This window comes from Ascaphus truei, unplaced genomic scaffold, assembly GCF_040206685.1.
Source record: "Ascaphus truei isolate aAscTru1 unplaced genomic scaffold, aAscTru1.hap1 HAP1_SCAFFOLD_1371, whole genome shotgun sequence".
In the NCBI taxonomy this organism is placed as follows: domain Eukaryota; kingdom Metazoa; phylum Chordata; class Amphibia; order Anura; family Ascaphidae; genus Ascaphus; species Ascaphus truei.
The window spans coordinates 46,477-65,776 of NW_027454250.1; the positions used below are offsets into that span (position 1 = coordinate 46,477).

At 53.4% G+C, this 19,300-nt stretch overlaps 1 protein-coding gene across 1 annotated transcript in view; it reads right to left on the minus strand.

Annotated features, from left to right (window-relative positions):
• Positions 1–18,297, minus strand: part of LOC142475768 (immunoglobulin superfamily member 3-like) — a gene marked incomplete at its 3' end in the record, with an annotated part of 42,069 nt that extends 23,772 nt beyond the window's left edge. The window contains 4 exon segments of the mRNA XM_075581495.1: positions 9,678–9,813; positions 9,815–10,002; positions 10,005–10,088; positions 18,255–18,297. Of these exon segments, the coding sequence (XP_075437610.1) occupies positions 9,678–9,813; positions 9,815–10,002; positions 10,005–10,088; positions 18,255–18,282 (436 nt within the window).
• Positions 18,298–19,300: the final 1,003 nt, after the last annotated feature.

Below are 19,300 nucleotides of genomic sequence, written 5' to 3' on the forward strand. Positions count from 1 at the left end.
CAGGCACGCAGACAGACAGGCACGAAGACAGGTTTGCAGACAGGCACGCAGACAGGCACGCAGACAGACAGACACGCAGACAGGCACACAGACAGGCACGCAGACAGGCACGCAGGCAGGCACGCAGACAGGCACGCAGACAGGCAGGCACGCAGACAGGCAGGCACGCAGACAGGCACGCAGACAGGCAGGCAGACAGTCACACACACGCAGACAGGTTTGCAGACAGGCACGCAGACAGGCACGCAGACAGACACGCAGACAGACAGACAGGCACGCAGACAGACAGACAGGCACGCAGACAGACAGGCACGCAGACAGACAGACAGACACGCAGACAGACAGGCACGCAGACAGACAGGCACGCAGACAGACAGGCACACACACGCAGACAGGCATGCAGACAGACAGGCAGACAGACAGGCAGACAGACAGACAGGCACGCAGACAGACAGGCAGACAGACAGGCACGCAGACAGACAGGCAGACAGACAGACAGGCACGCAGACAGACAGGCACGCAGACAGGCAGGCACGCAGACAGACAGGCACGCAGACAGACACACAGACAGACAGGCACACACACGCAGACAGGCACACACACGCAGACAGGCACGCAGACAGGCACACACACGCAGAGAGGCACGCAGAGAGGCACGCAGAGAGACAGGCACGCAGACAGACAGGCACGCAGACAGACAGGCACGCAGACAGGCACGCAGACAGACAGGCACGCAGACAGGCACGCAGACAGACAGGCACGCAGACAGACAGACACGCAGACAGACAGGCACGCAGACAGGCAGGCACGCAGACAGACAGGCACGCAGACAAGCAGGCACGCAGACAGACAGGCACGCAGACAGACACGCAGACACACACGCAGACACACACGCAGACACACACGCAGACAGACAGGCACGCAGACAGGCACGCAGACAGGCAGGCACGCAGACAGGCACACACACGCAGAGAGGCACGCAGAGAGGCACGCAGAGAGACACGCAGGCAAACAGGCAGGCACGCAGAAAGACAGGCACGCAGACAGGCAGGCACGCAGACAGACAGGCACGCAGACAGACAGGCACGCAGACAGACAGGCACGCAGACAGACAGGCACGCAGACAGGCACGCAGACAGACAGGCACGCAGACAGGCACGCAGACAGACAGGCAGACAGACAGGCACGCAGACAGGCACGCAGACAGACAGGCACGCAGACAGGCAGGCACGCAGACAGGCAGGCACGCAGACAGGCAGGCACGCAGACAGGCAGGCACGCAGACAGGCAGGCACGCAGACAGACAGGCACGCAGACAGACAGGCACGCAGACAGACAGGCACGCAGACAGGCACGCAGACAGACAGGCACGCAGACAGGCAGGCACGCAGACAGACAGGCACGCAGACAGGCAGGCACGCAGACACAGACAGACAGGCACGCAGACAGAAGGCACGCAGACAGACAGGCACGCAGACAGACACGCAGACACACACGCAGACAGACAGGCACGCAGACAGGCAGGCAAGCAGACAGGCACGCAGACAGACAGGCACGCAGACAGACAGGCACGCAGACAGACAGGCACGCAGACAGACAGACAGACAGGCACGCAGACAGGTACGCAGACAGACAGGCACGCAGACAGGCACGCAGACAGACAGACAGGCACGCAGACAGGCAGACAGACAGACACGCAGACAGACAGGCACGCAGACAGGCAGACAGACAGACACGCAGACAGGCACGCAGACAGACAGGCAGGCACGCAGACAGGCAGACAGACAGGCACGCAGACAGGCAGGCACGCAGACAGACAGGCACGCAGACAGGCACGCAGACAGGCAGACAGACAGACACGCAGACAGACAGGCACGCAGACAGACAGGCAGGCACGCAGACAGACAGGCAGGCAGACAGACAGGCAAGCAGACAGGCAGGCACGCAGACAGACAGGCACGCAGACAGACAGGCACGCAGACAGACAGGCACGCAGACCGGCACGCAGACAGACAGGCAGGCAGACAGACAGGCACGCAGACAGACAGGCACGCAGACAGACAGGCACGCAGACAGACAGGCACGCAGACAGGCACGCAGACAGACAGGCAGGCAGGCAGGCAGACAGACAGGCACGCAGACAGGCACGCAGACAGACAGGCAGGCAGACAGACAGACACGCAGACAGACAGGCACGCAGACAGACAGGCACGCACGCAGACAGGCACGCAGACAGACAGGCACGCAGACAGACACACAGACAGACAGGCACGCAGACAGGCACGCAGACAGACAGGCACGCAGACAGACATGCACGCAGACAGACAGGCATGCAGACAGACAGGCACGCAGACAGACAGGCACGCAGACAGACAGACACACAGACAGACAGGCACGCAGACAGGCACGCAGACAGACAGACACGCAGACAGACAGGCACGCAGACAGACACGCAGACAGACAGACACGCAGACAGGCAGGCATGCAGACAGACAGACACACAGACAGACAGGCACGCAGACAGGCACGCAGACAGACAGGCACGCAGACAGACAGACACGCAGACAGACAGACACACAGACAGACAGGCACGCAGACAGACAGGCACGCAGACAGGCACGCAGACAGACAGACACGCAGACAGACAGGCACGCAGACAGACACGCAGACAGACAGACACGCAGACAGGCAGGCATGCAGACAGACAGACACACAGACAGACAGGCACGCAGACAGGCACGCAGACAGACAGGCACGCAGACAGACAGACACGCAGACAGACAGGCACGCAGACAGACAGGCACGCAGACAGACAGGCACGCAGACAGACAGGCACGCAGACAGACAGGCACGCAGACAGACAGGCACGCAGACAGACAGACACACAGACAGACAGGCACGCAGACAGACAGGCACGCAGACAGACAGGCACGCAGACAGACAGGCACGCAGACAGACAGGCACGCAGACAGGCACGCAGACAGACAGGCACGCAGACAGGCACGCAGACAGACAGGCACGCAGACAGACAGGCACGCAGACAGACAGACAGGCACGCAGACAGACAGGCACGCAGACAGACAGGCACGCAGACAGACAGGCACGCAGACAGACAGGCACGCAGACAGGCACGCAGACAGACAGGCACGCAGACAGACAGGCACGCAGACAGACACGCAGACAGGCACGCAGACAGACAGACAGGCACGCAGACAGGCACGCAGACAGGCACGCAGACAGACAGGCACGCAGACAGGCAGGCACGCAGACAGACAGGCAGACAGACAGACACGCAGACAGGCAGGCACGCAGACAGACAGGCACGCAGACAGGCACGCACGCAGACAGACAGGCACGCAGACAGGCAGGCAGACAGACAGACAGACACGCAGACAGGCAGGCAGACAGGCACGCAGACAGACAGGCACGCAGACAGGCAGGCACGCAGACAGGCAGGCACGCAGACAGGCAGGCAGACAGACAGACACGCAGACAGGCAGGCAGACAGGCACGCAGACAGGCACGCAGACAGACAGGCACGCAGACAGGCACGCAGACAGACAGACACGCAGACAGGCAGGCAGACAGGCACGCAGACAGACAGACACGCAGACAGACAGGCACGCAGACAGACAGGCACGCAGACAGGCAGGCACGCAGACAGGCAGGCAGACAGGCACGCAGACAGACAGACACGCAGACAGGCACGCAGACAGGCACGCAGACAGACAGACACGCAGACAGACAGGCAGGCACGCAGACAGACACGCAGACAGACAGGCACGCAGACCGGCAGGCACGCAGACAGGCACGCAGACAGGCACGCAGACAGGCAGGCACGCAGACAGGCAGACAGACAGGCACGCAGACAGACAGGCACGCAGACAGGCAGGCACGCAGACAGGCAGGCACGCAGACAGGCACGCAGACAGGCAGGCAGACAGGCACACACACGCAGACAGTCACACACACGCAGAGAGTCACACACACGCAGACAGGTTTGCAGACAGGCACGCAGACAGGCACGCAGACAGGCACGCAGACAGGCAGGCACGCAGACAGGCAGGCACGCAGACAGGCAGGCACGCAGACAGGCAGGCAGACAGGCACGCAGACAGACAGGCACGCAGACAGACAGGCACGCAGACAGACAGGCACGCAGACAGACAGGCACACACACGCAGACAGGCACGCAGACAGACAGGCAGACAGACAAGCACGCAGACAGACAGGCACGCAGACAGACACGCAGACAGACACGCAGACAGACAGACAGGCACGCAGACAGACAGGCACGCAGACAGACAGGCACACACACGCAGACAGGCACGCAGACAGGCACACACACGCAGAGAGGCACGCAGAGAGGCACGCAGAGAGACACGCAGACAAACAGGCACGCAGAGAGACACGCAGACAAACAGGCACGCAGACAGACAGACACATGCAGACAGGCACGCACGCAGACAGACAGGCACGCAGACAGGCAGGCACGCAGACAGACAGGCACGCAGACAGGCACACACACGCAGAGAGGCACGCAGAGAGGCATGCAGAGAGACACGCAGACAGACAGGCACGCAGACAGACAGACACATGCAGACAGACAGGCACGCAGACAGGCAGGCACGCAGACAGACAGGCACGCAGACAGACAGGCATGCAGACAGACAGGCACGCAGACAGAGAGGCACGCAGACAGAGAGGCACGCAGACAGAGAGGCACGCAGACAGACAGGCACGCAGACAGACAGGCACGCAGACAGACAGGCACGCAGACAGACAGGCACGCAGACAGACAGGCACGCAGACAGACAGGCACGCAGACAGGCACGCAGACAGACAGGCACGCAGACAGACAGGCACGCAGACAGACAGGCACGCAGACAGGCACGCAGACAGGCAGGCACGCAGACAGGCAGGCACGCAGACAGGCAGGCACGCAGACAGGCACGCAGACAGACAGGCACGCAGACAGGCACGCAGACAGGCAGGCACGCAGACAGGCACGCAGACAGACAGGCACGCAGACAGGCACGCAGACAGGCAGGCACGCAGACAGGCACGCAGACAGGCAGGCACGCAGACAGGTACGCAGACAGACAGGCACGCAGACAGACAGGCACGCAGACAGGCAGGCACGCAGACAGGCACGCAGACAGGCACGCAGACAGGCACGCAGACAGGCAGGCACGCAGACAGGCACGCAGACAGGCACGCAGACAGACAGGCACGCAGACAGGCACGCAGACAGGCAGGCACGCAGACAGGTACGCAGACAGACAGGCACGCAGACAGACAGGCACGCAGACAGACAGGCACGCAGACAGGCAGGCACGCAGACGGACAGGCACGCAGACAGGTACGCAGACAGACAGGCACGCAGACAGACAGGCACGCAGACGGGCAGGCACGCAGACAGGCACGCAGACAGGCACGCAGACAGGCAGGCACGCAGACTTTAAAAAGAATCAGGGTTCAAAAACCACATTTCCCATTATGGATTGTATTTATTTTTCAAACGGGCCCTCAGACCCCCCCCCCCCCCTCCCCCTTGAGGAGCCTGGAGCTGACCCTCAGACCCCCCCCCCCCCGCTCCCCCTTGAGGAGCCTGGAGCTGACCCTCAGAACCCACCCCCCCTCCAGGAGCCTGGAGCTGGCCCTCAGACACTCCGTGAAGAGCCTGGGGGGGGGGGGTTCTTTATTATCAGGAACTAAAAAGAAAAATACTTCCCTAATTTCCAAAGAAACCAGAGCCAAGTTTTGGTTCTAAAGCTGTGATTCCCCCCCCCCCCCCCCCCCCATAGCTGGATCTAAAGCTGTGATCCCCCCCATAGCAGGTTCTAAAGCTGTGATCCCCCCCCCCCCCCATAGCTGGTTCTAAAGCTGTGATCCCCCCCCATAGCTGGATCTAAAGCTGTGATCCCCCCCATAGCAGGTTCTAAAGCTGCGACCCCCCCCCCCCTATAGCTGGATCTAAAGCTGTGATCCCCCCATAGCTGGATCTAAAGCTGTGATCCCCCCATAGCTGGTTCTAAAGCTGCGACCTCCCCCCCATAGCTGGATCTAAAGCTGTGATCCCCCCATAGCTGGTTCTAAAGCTGTGATCCCCCACATAGCTGCTTCTAAAGCTGTGGTCCCCCCCCCCCCCCCCATAGCTGGTTCTAAAGCTGTGATTTCCCCCCCATAGCTGGTTCTAAAGCTGCGACCCCCCCCCCCATAGCTGGATCTAAAGCTGTGATCCCCCCATAGCTGGTTCTAAAGCTGTGATCCCCCCATAGCTGGTTCTAAAGCTGTGATCCCACCATAGCTGGTTCTAAAGCTGTGATCCCCCCCCATAGCTGGTTCTAAAGCTGTGATCCCCCCATAGCTGGTTCTAAAGCTGTGATCCCCCCATAGCTGGTTCTAAAGCTGTGATCCCCCCATAGCTGGTTCTAAAGCTGTGATCCCCCCATAGCTGGTTCTAAAGCTGTGATCCCCCCATAGCTGGTTCTAAAGCTGTGATCCCCCCATAGCTGGTTCTAAAGCTGTGATCCCCCCATAGCTGGTTCTAAAGCTGTGATCCCCCCATAGCTGGTTCTAAAGCTGTCATCCCCCCATAGCTGGTTCTAAAAGCTGTGATCCCCCCCCCCCCATAGCTGGTTCTAAAACTGTGATACCCCCATAGCTGGTTCTAAAGCTGTGGTCCCCCCCCCCCCCCCATAGCTGGTTCTAAAGCTGTGATCCCCCCATAGCTGGTTCTAAAGCTGTGATCCCCCCATAGCTGGTTCTAAAGCTGTGATCCCCCCATAGTTGGTTCTAAAGCTGTGATCCCCCCATAGCTGGTTCTAAAGCTGTGATCCCCCCCAGAGCAGGTTATAAAAGGGTAACGTTAGTATTCTGTTACCGGAGCACGTCCTGCACTTAAAAATAAAACAAAAAAAAGTATGTTTTTCTAGTGTTAAAAAAACATTAATTTTCATAATCTGCGACGGCGGCGTTGCCATGGTAACCTTCAGACTGCAACGTGCAGGGATCTTCATGTTAACCCTTTACGTGCTGCGGTGGCCGCAGCCTCTCCGGCACATCGCGGCGTCACGGATGACAGGGGAGACCGCTTCTCCCCTGCGTGTGAAATGTGCTCAGCGTCCCCCGTGAGCGCAGAGCGCGATGTCCCACAGAAAGCAAGGCCATGACGCGGACAGCGCCCGCGGCGGGGACCCCGTCCCGGACAATTAATATGTCAGGCGCTCACATCTCCGGAACGGGGCATTACTATGGGAAAGGGAAGCCATCTTCAGCAAAAAGGAAAATGGCCGCCGGTACGGACTGGGGCATTAGGGCAATTTAACAAGGACGCCACAACTGCTTGTTCATTAAGGGTCCCTACTAGTGTCCCAAAACATCCTCCTTGTACCCCATTTGGGCCCCCTCGGGGTAAGAATACCCTCAACACCCCACTGGGGCCCCCTCGGGGGAAGAATGCCCTGTACCCCCCACTGGGGCTTCCTCGGGTAAGAATGCCCTGTACCCCCCACTGGGGCCCCCTCGGGGTAAGAATACCCTAAACACCCCACTGGGGCCCCCTCGGGGTAAGAATACACTAAAGACCCCACTGGGGCCCCGTCGGGGGAAGAATGCCCTGTATCCCCCACTGGGGCCCCCTCGGGGGAAGAATGCCCTGTACCCCGCACTGGGGCCCCCTCCGATAAGAATTCACTGTAACCCCCACGGTGCCCCCCTCGCGGTAAGAATGCTCTGTACCGCCCCAGGGCCCCCCTCTGGGTAAGACTGCCCTGTACTCCCCACTGGGGCCCCCTCGGGGTACGAATGCCCTGTACCCCCCAATGCGGCCCCCTCGGGGTAAGAATCCCTGTACCCCTCACTGGGGGCTCCTCAGGGTAAAAATGCCCTGTACCACCCACTGGGGCCCCCCTCGGAGTAAGAATGCCCTGTACCCCCCACTGGGGCCCCCTAGGGGTAAAAATGCCCTGTACTCCTCACTGGGGCCCCCTCGGGGTAAGAATGCCCTGTACCTCTCACTGGGGCCCCCTCGGGGTAAGACTGCCCTGTACCCCCCACTGGTTCCCCCTCGGGGTAACAATGCCCTGTACCCCCCACTGGGGCCCCACTGGGTAAGAATGCCCTGTACCCCCCACTGTGCCCCCCTCGGGGTAAGAATGCCCTGTACCCCCCAGGGCCCCCTCTGGGTAAGAATGCCCTGTAACCCCCACTGGGGCCCCTTCGGGGTAAGAATGCCCTGTACCCCCCACTGGGCCTCCCTCGGGGTAAGAATGCCCTGTACCCCCCACTGGGGCCCCCTCGGGGTAAGAATGCCCTGTACCCCCCACTGGGGCCCCCTCGGGGTAAGAATGCCCTGTACCCCCCACTGGGGACTCCTCGGGGTAACAATGCCCTGTACCCCCCACTGGGCCCCCCTCGGGGTACGAATGCCCTGTACCCCCCACTGGGGCCCCCTCGGGGTAAGAATGCCCTGTACCCCCCACTGGGGCCCCCTCGGGGTAAGAATGCCCTGTACCCCTCACTGGATTAGGCGCAGTTTGAGCCTGCGTTTCCCAGGGCAGCGACCGGCTCCTTGAGTCGAACGGCGCCAACTCCATCTTTTTTCAGTTCACGGTTAAACTATTTCCCCTTTATGTTCGGCGCGGTTACCCCCCCCCCCCCCCCCGTCTCCTGTTCTTGTAAACAACTTAATCGATGCAATCAGCTCCTGTCTCTGAGACGTGATCCTCTCGCAGGAGCGCTCCCGTAAAGCCTTCCTGTCTCTGAACGACCTTCTGCAGCAATTATCGTTTGTATCTCTGGGTAATTACAGCAGCAAAATTAGTTAAACAGCAAATGTAAAAGCATTGCGGACAAACAAGGTACTGTGTGTGTGCAAACAGTCTTATCACACTCATCAGATCTAGGAAAGCCCCCGGGGCATCTCGCTACTGTCGCCGCGGCAAACATTATTCAACCATGTTTAGGAGTTAGTGCCGGATTCTTATTTTTAAAGTGTCCCTTAGTTCCCCGCAGATTACCCGCCCCCCGCATATTACCCGCCCCCGCAGATTACCCGCCCCCGCAGATTACCCGCCCCCGCAGATTACCCGCCCCCGCAGATTACCCGCCCCCGCAGATTACCCGCCCCCGCAGATTACCCGCCCCCGCAGATTACCCGCCCCCGCAGATTACCCGCCCCCGCAGATTACCCGCCCCCGCAGATTACCCGCCCCCGCAGATTACCCGCCCCCCGCAGATTACCCGCCCCCGCAGATTACCCGCCCCCGCAGATTACCCGCCCCGCAGATTACTAATCCTCGTTTTAAGTTTTCAGTTTTTTTTTTTAAATAAAATACGCCTTGTCCACGTGACTACAAAGAGTCTTATCATCCTGGGCGTCTCAGATAATAAACCCCTGGCGTCCAATGACGTCAGATATGGTGACCACGTAAACTTCAGGGTCCTTTGCAGGGAGGAAAACAACCAGTGAGCAGAGAGAAGACGGGAAATGAAACGGCGTATTGTACGCGAACATACAGGGGAAGTGGCACATGCCACGCGCCACGCGCCACGCGCCACGCGCCACGTCCGGCAGTTACCTTTGGTCCGTGGAGAGACTGCCCCTATTCGTTACGAGGACCCTACAGTACATGACATGACACAGAGTGCTTTGTTTTTTGGGGTGTTCTCACCTGTTGGCTGCACGGTGACCTCTGACCCCTCGGAACGCTTGCGCGTCATGGGGAACCATGACCTGTCGGGGTCCTCCACCCACTCTTCCCCCTGGCAGTAGTACTCCCCCTGGTCGGAGGGCTGCAGGTGGTAGAGGGGTGAGTCGGAAGGTGGTGTCCCCCAGCTTGTCCAGCCTCACGTCTCCCGTGGCGTGGCGCTGCCCGTAGGAGGGGCCGGCCCGCAGAGCGAAGTCCCGCGTCAGGGAGATAATCTCGTCCGTCTGCTCCCCCGCCCGGCGGTGCCAGGACACCGAGAGGTGGGTGTGCTGGGCCGAGGTCCGCGACCGTCACACGAGAGCTGCAGAGAGCCGCCCTCCACTTTCTGCAGCGTCTGCGGCGGCGACGACGACACCGCCAGGGTATCCGGGATCACTGCGGGGGACAAGCGCAAGCCGGTTACAACAAACCGTTCCTAGCGCGTTACGGCTTTATTCAGATATCCTGCGGGCGCAGAACCCGATAACACCATTGCTCAGCCCCTCAGATGGACACACATATACATACACATATACAAACACATATACAAACACATATACATACACACACATATACAAACACATATACAAACACATATACAAACACCTATACATACACACACATATACAAACACATATACATACACACACATATACAAACACATATACATACACACACATATACAAACACATATACATACACACACATATACAAACACATACACATACACATATACAAACACATATACAAACACATATACATACACACACATATACAAAACACATATACAAACACATATACAAACACCTATACATACACACACATATACAAACACATATACATACACACACATATACAAACACATATACATACACACACATATACAAACACATACACACACATATACAAAACATATACATACACACACATATACAAACACATATACATACACACACATATACAAACACATATACATACACACACATATACAAACACATACACATACACATATACAAACACATATACAAACACATATACATACACACACATATACAAACACATATACAAACACCTATACATACACACACATATACAAACACATATACATACACACACATATACAAACACATATACAAACACACACATATACAAACACATACACATACACATTGTGACAGAAACCAGGGGATGGTAATAAATTCCGTATATAGGGCTCCCAGGATACTAGACAGTTTCTATCCTGTTTGGCCTGGGAGTGCAGCCTTATAATACATACACTCCATCCCACAGTTTGGCAAGCGCTGGAACTGAGGGATGAGAGATCCAGACCAGAGTTTGTCTGCTGCCTGATTTCTGTCACCTGTCATGCTAATTAGGAATCAGGTATGAAAGACTGATTTCCTGTTTGCTCTGGGCTCCCCACAAGAGCCAGGAGGCTGGAAGGCTGCTGAACTACAGAGGGGAGAAGCCTCTTCCCCAAACAGGTTCAATCTTTCTGTTCATTTGTGTAAGACTGCAAAAGTACCGTGTTTTGATGTTGGAAGTGGAAAAGCCACTTCCAACCCTGAGTCAGGGATATCTAAGTTAAGTTATCGCTCAGGTGAGCAGCTTTTGTTTTGATCTGTTTTCTGTTGTATGCACTGTGGCAGTCTCAGTGCCTGGGACTGAATAAACCAGGCATAGCCTGTTTAAAGGAACAGTACGTGACGCCTCATCATTTAACCTACCCTAAAAGACCGTGTTCTAAACAGTCCCGGACAAACGACGGAGCCCCGGAGTAAGCCGTTTGTCACATATGGTGGAGAATGCGGGCAGAACACTAGGGGGTCTGCGGGTTGAAGAACTTTGAAAAAAAAAAAAAAAAAAAAAAAAAGTTTTTTTCATCCTCTGCAAACAAGATGGAAGACGTGGTGGGTGCGCTGGTACGCAATGTCGCTGCCCAGAAAGACGCAAATGAAACCCAGCAACAGCTGTTAATAGCCCAGCAAGAAACTAATGCAAACCAGCAGCGGACGAATGCAGCCCAGCAACAGCTGCTAATAGCCCAGCAAGAGATTAATGCCAACCAGCAACAGGCGAATGCCAACCAGCAACAGGCGAATGCCAACCAGCAACAGACGAATGAAGCCCTGCAAAACGCGAATGCAAACCAGCAAGAGACAAACCGCTTGCTGAGAGAGGAGCAACAGCGGTTCGCTCAGGGCTTTCAGCAGGAAATCGAGATCCTGAGGGGGACTATCAGTAACCTTCCACTGGCAGCGGCAGCCCCAGTTCCGAAAATGACCAGGGCAAGCCACTACCTTCAGAAGATGGGACCCTCGGATGATGTGGAAGCCTATCTTCTCACGTTTGAACGCACGGCACAGAGAGAGGGATGGCCAGAAGCTGAGTGGGCTGGTCTAATCGCACCCTTCCTAAGCGGCGAACCCCAGAAGGCTTACTTTGATCTAGAGCCAGCCGAAGCTAACGTCTATGCAAAATTGAAGTTCGAGATCCTCGCCCGCCTCGGCGTAACCACGGCTGTTCGCGCCCAAAGGTTTCACGCATGGTCCTTCACGATGGATAAAGCCACCCGAAGCCAGATGTATGACCTAATCCACCTCGCCCGGAAGTGGCTACAACCCGAGATCAACTCAGCCAGCCACATCGTGGAACGGTTGGTCATGGACCAGTTCTTGAGGAAACTTCCCTCTGCCTTACGCCGTTGGGTCAGTCGGAGTGACCCCCACAATGCGGATGAGCTTGTGGCCCTCGTAGAAAGGTACAATGCAGCAGAAGAGCACCCGCAACCCACAGTCGTGGAGCAACCCCACTACCCGAGGTTCCAGGACTCTTCCAGAGACGGTAAAAGGGTACCGGGGTTAAGGGGCGCTGAAGAGCGGCGACCACCTTCACGCAGCACCAGCAACAGTGGTTCGCACACTAAGGGCAATAGCCAACATGGGGAGCCGGGAAAAGGCTCTAAGTGGGACACAGACTATGTACCTAAATGTGTAAATTGTCATGAGAGGGGCCACACAGCAAAAAATCTGCCCACTAAATGATGAGCCCATGCAATGCAACAGCGTGGAACCTTATTCGCTGTTGTCCCAATGTATGGGCCCTAGCCCAGAGGACCCCTTGAATAACCATCTGTGGGCATTTGTAAAGGTTAATGGTAAGAGGGTTCGGGCACTTCTTGACTCTGGGAGCATGGTCACACTAGTGTCCGAATACCTCTTGCCCATTAAGAAGAAACAGGGAAACAGTTCACAAAGAGTGGCAATTTGTTGTATACATGGGGATAATCATGAATATTCCACTGTTGATGTTTTTTTTGAAACAGAGTTTGGTTCTTTAGATTTCAAGGTGGGTATTGTACCCAAACTGGCACATGATGTGTTAATAGGGACCGACTTTCCCCATTTTCTAAAAATGTGGTCCCCCGCTCAGAATAGCGCCCAGAGTTCAATAGCGGACCATAACGAAGTATTAGAAGAAACAAATCCTTTCCCTTTTTCAGAAATGGAGGTTGACGAGGGCCCAAATAAGAAGGGGGAAAAGGAGGAGTGCTGTAAAATTCCCTTCCCCATCACTACTTTGGTAGGGAATACCCCAAATCAAGATGTTGAGCAGACACTTACCACCCCAGAACCGGATAAGACCCTCGCTGACCTAGAGGTCAGTCCTGGGAGTTTTAAGAAGGCCCAGTGGGAGGACCCCACATTAGCGGTAGCAAGGGGAAATATACGGGACCAGAATAGTACTCCTGGCCAACCAGATAGGTCACTTGCTTACCCCTACTTCGAGGTAGAGAACGACCTAGTATATCGGGTTGATAAAAGGAAATCAGTTACAACTAAACAATTGTTGGTACCACGGACATTCCGTAACGTAGTATTACACCTCGCACATAGTCATCCATTGGGGGGACACCTAGGGGTGGAAAAGACAAAAGAAAAGGTTCTCCGAAGCTTCTATTGGCCTGGGGTTCTGGCAGAAATTACGAATTATTGTTCCTCATGCCCAGAATGTCAGATCACCGCCCCGTTCAAGGCGTACCGCAGCCCATTGGTACCCCTTCCCATAATAGAGGTACCATTTGACCGGATTGCTATGGATCTAGTAGGACCCCTAATAAAGTCTGCTAGGGGACATCAGCATATATTGGTAATATTAGATTATGCCACCCGATATCCGGAGGCAGTTCCCCTACGTAGCACCTCAGCTAAAAACATAGCAAAAGAGTTAGTAGTTCTGTTTTCCCGGGTCGGGATTCCTAAAGAGATTCTATCTGACCAGGGAACACCATTTATGTCCCAAGTAACGAAAGAGCTATGTAAACTCCTAAAAATCAAGCATCTCAGAACCTCAGTCTATCATCCACAAACAGATGGTTTAGTGGAAAGGTTCAATAAAACCTTAAAGAGCATGTTACGGCGGGCGGTTGATAAAGATGGGAAAAACTGGGATTGTTTGTTACCGTACCTGTTATTTGCCATTAGGGAAGTTCCCCAATCATCCACAGGCTTCTCCCCGTTTGAACTATTGTATGGCCGACACCCAAGGGGCTTACTGGATATAGCCAAAGAGACTTGGGAACACGAGGTTACCCCTTACAGAAGTGTAATAGAGCATGTTGCCCAGATGCAGGACCGCATTGCTGCAGTCCTACCCATAGTGAGGGAACACATGGAGAAAGCTCAAGAAGCACAGAGGAATACATATAATAAGGGTGCTAGGGTCAGAATTTTTTCTCCAGGTGATAGGGTACTAGTTCTGGTTCCCACCGTGGAGAGTAAATTCCTTGCTAAATGGCATGGGCCATATGAGGTCTTGGAAAGAGTGGGAGAAGTAAATTATAAGGTAAGACAGCCAGGTAGGAGGAAACCTGAGCAAATTTACCATATAAACCTACTCAAGCCCTGGAAAGATAGAGAAGTCTTGTTAACCCTAGTACCCCCAGGTCCGTCAGAGAATCAAGAAACTGACCCAGAGGTTAGCATAGCTGAAACCCTGTCTGTTCATCAGAAACGAGAGGTTCAGAATTTAGTGAAAAGAAACAAAGAAATCTTCTCTATACGGCCAGGTAGAACTAGCGTAATTGAACATGACCTAGTCTCTGAACCGGGGGTCCGAGTTAACCTTAAACCGTACCGAATCCCAGAGGCCAAAAGAAAGGCTATAAGTTTAGAGGTTAAAAAAATGCTAAAACTAGGTGTAATTGAGGAATCCCAAAGTGGGTGGAACAGCCCTATAGTCTTAGTCCCAAAGCCAGATGGTACAACAAGGTTTTGTAATGACTACCGGAAACTAAACGCGGTGTCAAAATTTGATACTTATCCTATGCCCAGGGTAGATGAACTTGTAGAGAGACTGGGCAAAGCCCGATATCTCACAACCCTAGACCTAACAAAAGGGTACTGGCAGGTTCCCCTCACAGAAAGGGCAAAAGAAAAGACAGCCTTCTCAACCCCAGACGGCCTCTTTCAGTATAAGGTGTTGCCTTTTGGCTTACATGGAGCTCCCGCCACATTCCAAAGAATGATGGATAAAATTTTAAAACCACATGCTCGGTATGCTGCCGCCTACCTGGATGATGTGGTAATCCATAGTGAAGATTGGCAATCCCACCTTCCAAAGGTCCAAGCTGTGCTTGACGCAGTCCGGTCTGCTGGACTAACTGCTAACCCCGCTAAATGCACTATTGGTCTGGAGGAGGCCAAGTATCTGGGATATTCTATTGGCAGAGGTTTACTCAAACCCCAAACACTCAAAGTGGAGGCGATACAAAATTGGCCAAGGCCAGTTACAAAAAAACAAGTAAGGACCTTTTTGGGGTTAATTGGGTACTATAGAAGGTTTATTCCCAATTTTGCAACTAAGGCAACCCCACTAACTGACCTCACAAAAGCAAGAGGACCGCTAATGGTAAAGTGGTCCCCCGAAACCGAACAGGCCTTTAGAAGCCTGAAAGAAGCTCTCTGTGCCCAACCAGTGTTGGTCACACCTGACTTCTCCAAAGAGTTCGTAGTCCAAACCGACGCATCTGAGGTAGGGCTGGGGGCGGTACTCTCCCAGGAGTCTCAAGGTGAGGAGCACCCCATCCTTTATTTAAGTAGGAAACTAAATCCCCAGGAGAAAAATTACTCCATAGTAGAGAAAGAGTGTCTCGCAATAAAGTGGGCTGTAGAGACGCTCAAATACTACCTGTTGGGGAGAAAATTCCGGTTGGTCACAGATCATGCACCCCTTACCTGGATGTGTCAAAACAGGGAAAAGAATGCTAGAGTGACCAGGTGGTTCCTAAGCCTACAACCCTTTAAATTTTCTGTGGAACACAGGTCAGGGCACAAACATGGCAATGCTGACGGGTTGTCAAGGATGCACTCCCTAATATCCATGGTCGCTCATCCCTCGAGGTCTGAGCTGGGGGGGAGGATATGTGACAGAAACCAGGGGATGGTAATAAATTCCGTATATAGGGCTCCCAGGATACTAGACAGTTTCTATCCTGTTTGGCCTGGGAGTGCAGCCTTATAATACATACACTCCATCCCACAGTTTGGCAAGCGCTGGAACTGAGGGATGAGAGATCCAGACCAGAGTTTGTCTGCTGCCTGATTTCTGTCACCTGTCATGCTAATTAGGAATCAGGTATGAAAGACTGATTTCCTGTTTGCTCTGGGCTCCCCACAAGAGCCAGGAGGCTGGAAGGCTGCTGAACTACAGAGGGGAGAAGCCTCTTCCCCAAACAGGTTCAATCTTTCTGTTCATTTGTGTAAGACTGCAAAAGTACCGTGTTTTGATGTTGGAAGTGGAAAAGCCACTTCCAACCCTGAGTCAGGGATATCTAAGTTAAGTTATCGCTCAGGTGAGCAGCTTTTGTTTTGATCTGTTTTCTGTTGTATGCACTGTGGCAGTCTCAGTGCCTGGGACTGAATAAACCAGGCATAGCCTGTTTAAAGGAACAGTACGTGACGCCTCATCATTTAACCTACCCTAAAAGACCGTGTTCTAAACAGTCCCGGACAAACGACGGAGCCCCGGAGTAAGCCGTTTGTCACAACATATACAAACACATATACAAACACATATACATACACACACATATACAAACACATATACAAACACCTATACATACACACACATATACAAACACATATACATACACACACATATACAAACACATATACATACACACACATATACAAACACATACACATACACATATACAAACACATATACAAACACATATACAAACACACACATATACAAACACATATACAAACACATATACATACACACACATATACAAACACCTATACATACACACACATATACAAACACATATACAAACACATATACAAACACATATACATACACACACATATACAAACACATATACAAACACATATACAAACACATATACAAACACCTATACATACACACACATATACAAACACATATACATACACACACATATACAAACACATACACATACACATATACAAACACATATACAAACACATATACATACACACACATATACAAACACATATACACACATATACAAACACATATACATACACACACATATACAAACACATATACAAACACATATACAAACACATATACAAACACATATACAAACACCTATACATACACACACATATACAAACACATATACAAACACATATACAAACACATATACATACACACACATATACAAACACATATACAAACACATATACAAACACCTATACATACACACACATATACAAACACATATACATACACACACATATACAAACACATATACATACACACACATATACAAACACATACACATACACATATACAAACACATATACAAACACACACATATACAAACACATATACAAACACATATACAAACACATATACATACACACACATATACAAACACATATACAAACACCTATACATACACACACATATACAAGCACATATACAAACACATATACAAACACATATACATACACACACATATACAAACACATATACAAACACATATACAAACACATATACAAACACCTATACATACACACACATATACAAACACATATACATACACACACATATACAAACACATACACATACACATATACAAACACATATACAAACACATATACATACACACACATATACAAAGACATATACACACATATACAAACACATACATATACATACACACACATATACACATATACAAACACCTATACATACACACACATATACAAACACATATACAAACACATATACAAACACATATACAAACACATATACAGTGTTCGACAAATCCATTAAAATACAGGCCCGTGGCGACTGGATTTGACCCCGTGGCGACCTCCTCATGGCCGACACCAAGCAGGGCGGGATTGGGAGCGGGACTAGGTGGCGAGTAGATTTTTTGGTGATTTGTCAACCACTGCACATACACATACTGTATAAAGACACATATACATATACATATACAAAAACATATACATACACATATACATATACATACACATATAAAGACACATATACATAAATGCACACGCAAGTTAACGGCTGCTGGGGTGTTCATCTGGCACCAAGATTCCTGTTCAATATTCAGGGAACCGTCTTCTCCATGTCAGGGAGATATCTGTGCTCCAGGCGCTCGACATGGAAAGTGGTTCTCACAGCATATTGTACTGAGGAGGGGGGCCTGGGAGGGCGTGTTCCTGCTGTGCCTCAGTGTACGGAGGAGGGGAGCCTGGGAGGGCCGTGTTCCTGCTGTGTCTCAGTGTACGGAGGAGGGGAGCCTGGGAGGGCCGTGTTCCTGCTGTGCCTCAGTGTACGGAGGAGGGGAGCCTGGGAGGGCCGTGTTCCTGCTGTGTCTCAGTGTACGGAGGAGAGGAGCCTGGGAGGCCGTGTTCCTGCTGTGTCTCAGTGTACGGAGGAGGGGAGCCTGGGAGGGTCGTGTTCCTGCTGTGTCTCAGTGTACGGAGGAGGAGGGTAGCCTGGGAGGGCCGTGTTCCTGCTGTGCCTCAGTGTACGGAGGAGGGGGGCCTGGGAGGGTCGTGTTCCTGCTGTGTCTCAGTGTACGGAGGAGGAGGGGAGCCTGGGAGGGCGTGTTCCTGCTGTGTCTCAGTGTACGGAGGAGGGGGGCCTGGGAGGGCCGTGTTCCTGCTGTGTCTCAGTGTACGGAGGAGGGGAGCCTGGGAGGGCCGTGTTCCTGCTGTGTCTCAGTGTACGGAGGAGGGGGGCCTGGGAGGGCCGTGTTCCTGCTGTGTCTCAGTGTACGGAGGAGGGGAGCCTGGGAGGGCGTGTTCCTGCTGTGCCTCAGTGTACGGAGGAGGGGAGCCTGGGAGGGCCGTGTTCCTGCTGTGCCTCAGTGTACGGAGGAGGGGAGCCTGGGAGGGCGTGTTCCTGCTGTGCCTCAGTGTATGGAGGATGGGGGGGAGGGCGTGTTCCTGCTGTGCCTCAGTGTACGGAGGAGGGGAGCCTGGGAGGGCCGTGTTCCTGCTGTGTCTCAGTGTACGGAGGAGGGGAGCCTGGGAGGGTCGTGTTCCTGCTGTGTCTCAGTGTACGGAGGATGGGAGCCTGGGAGGGCCGTGTTC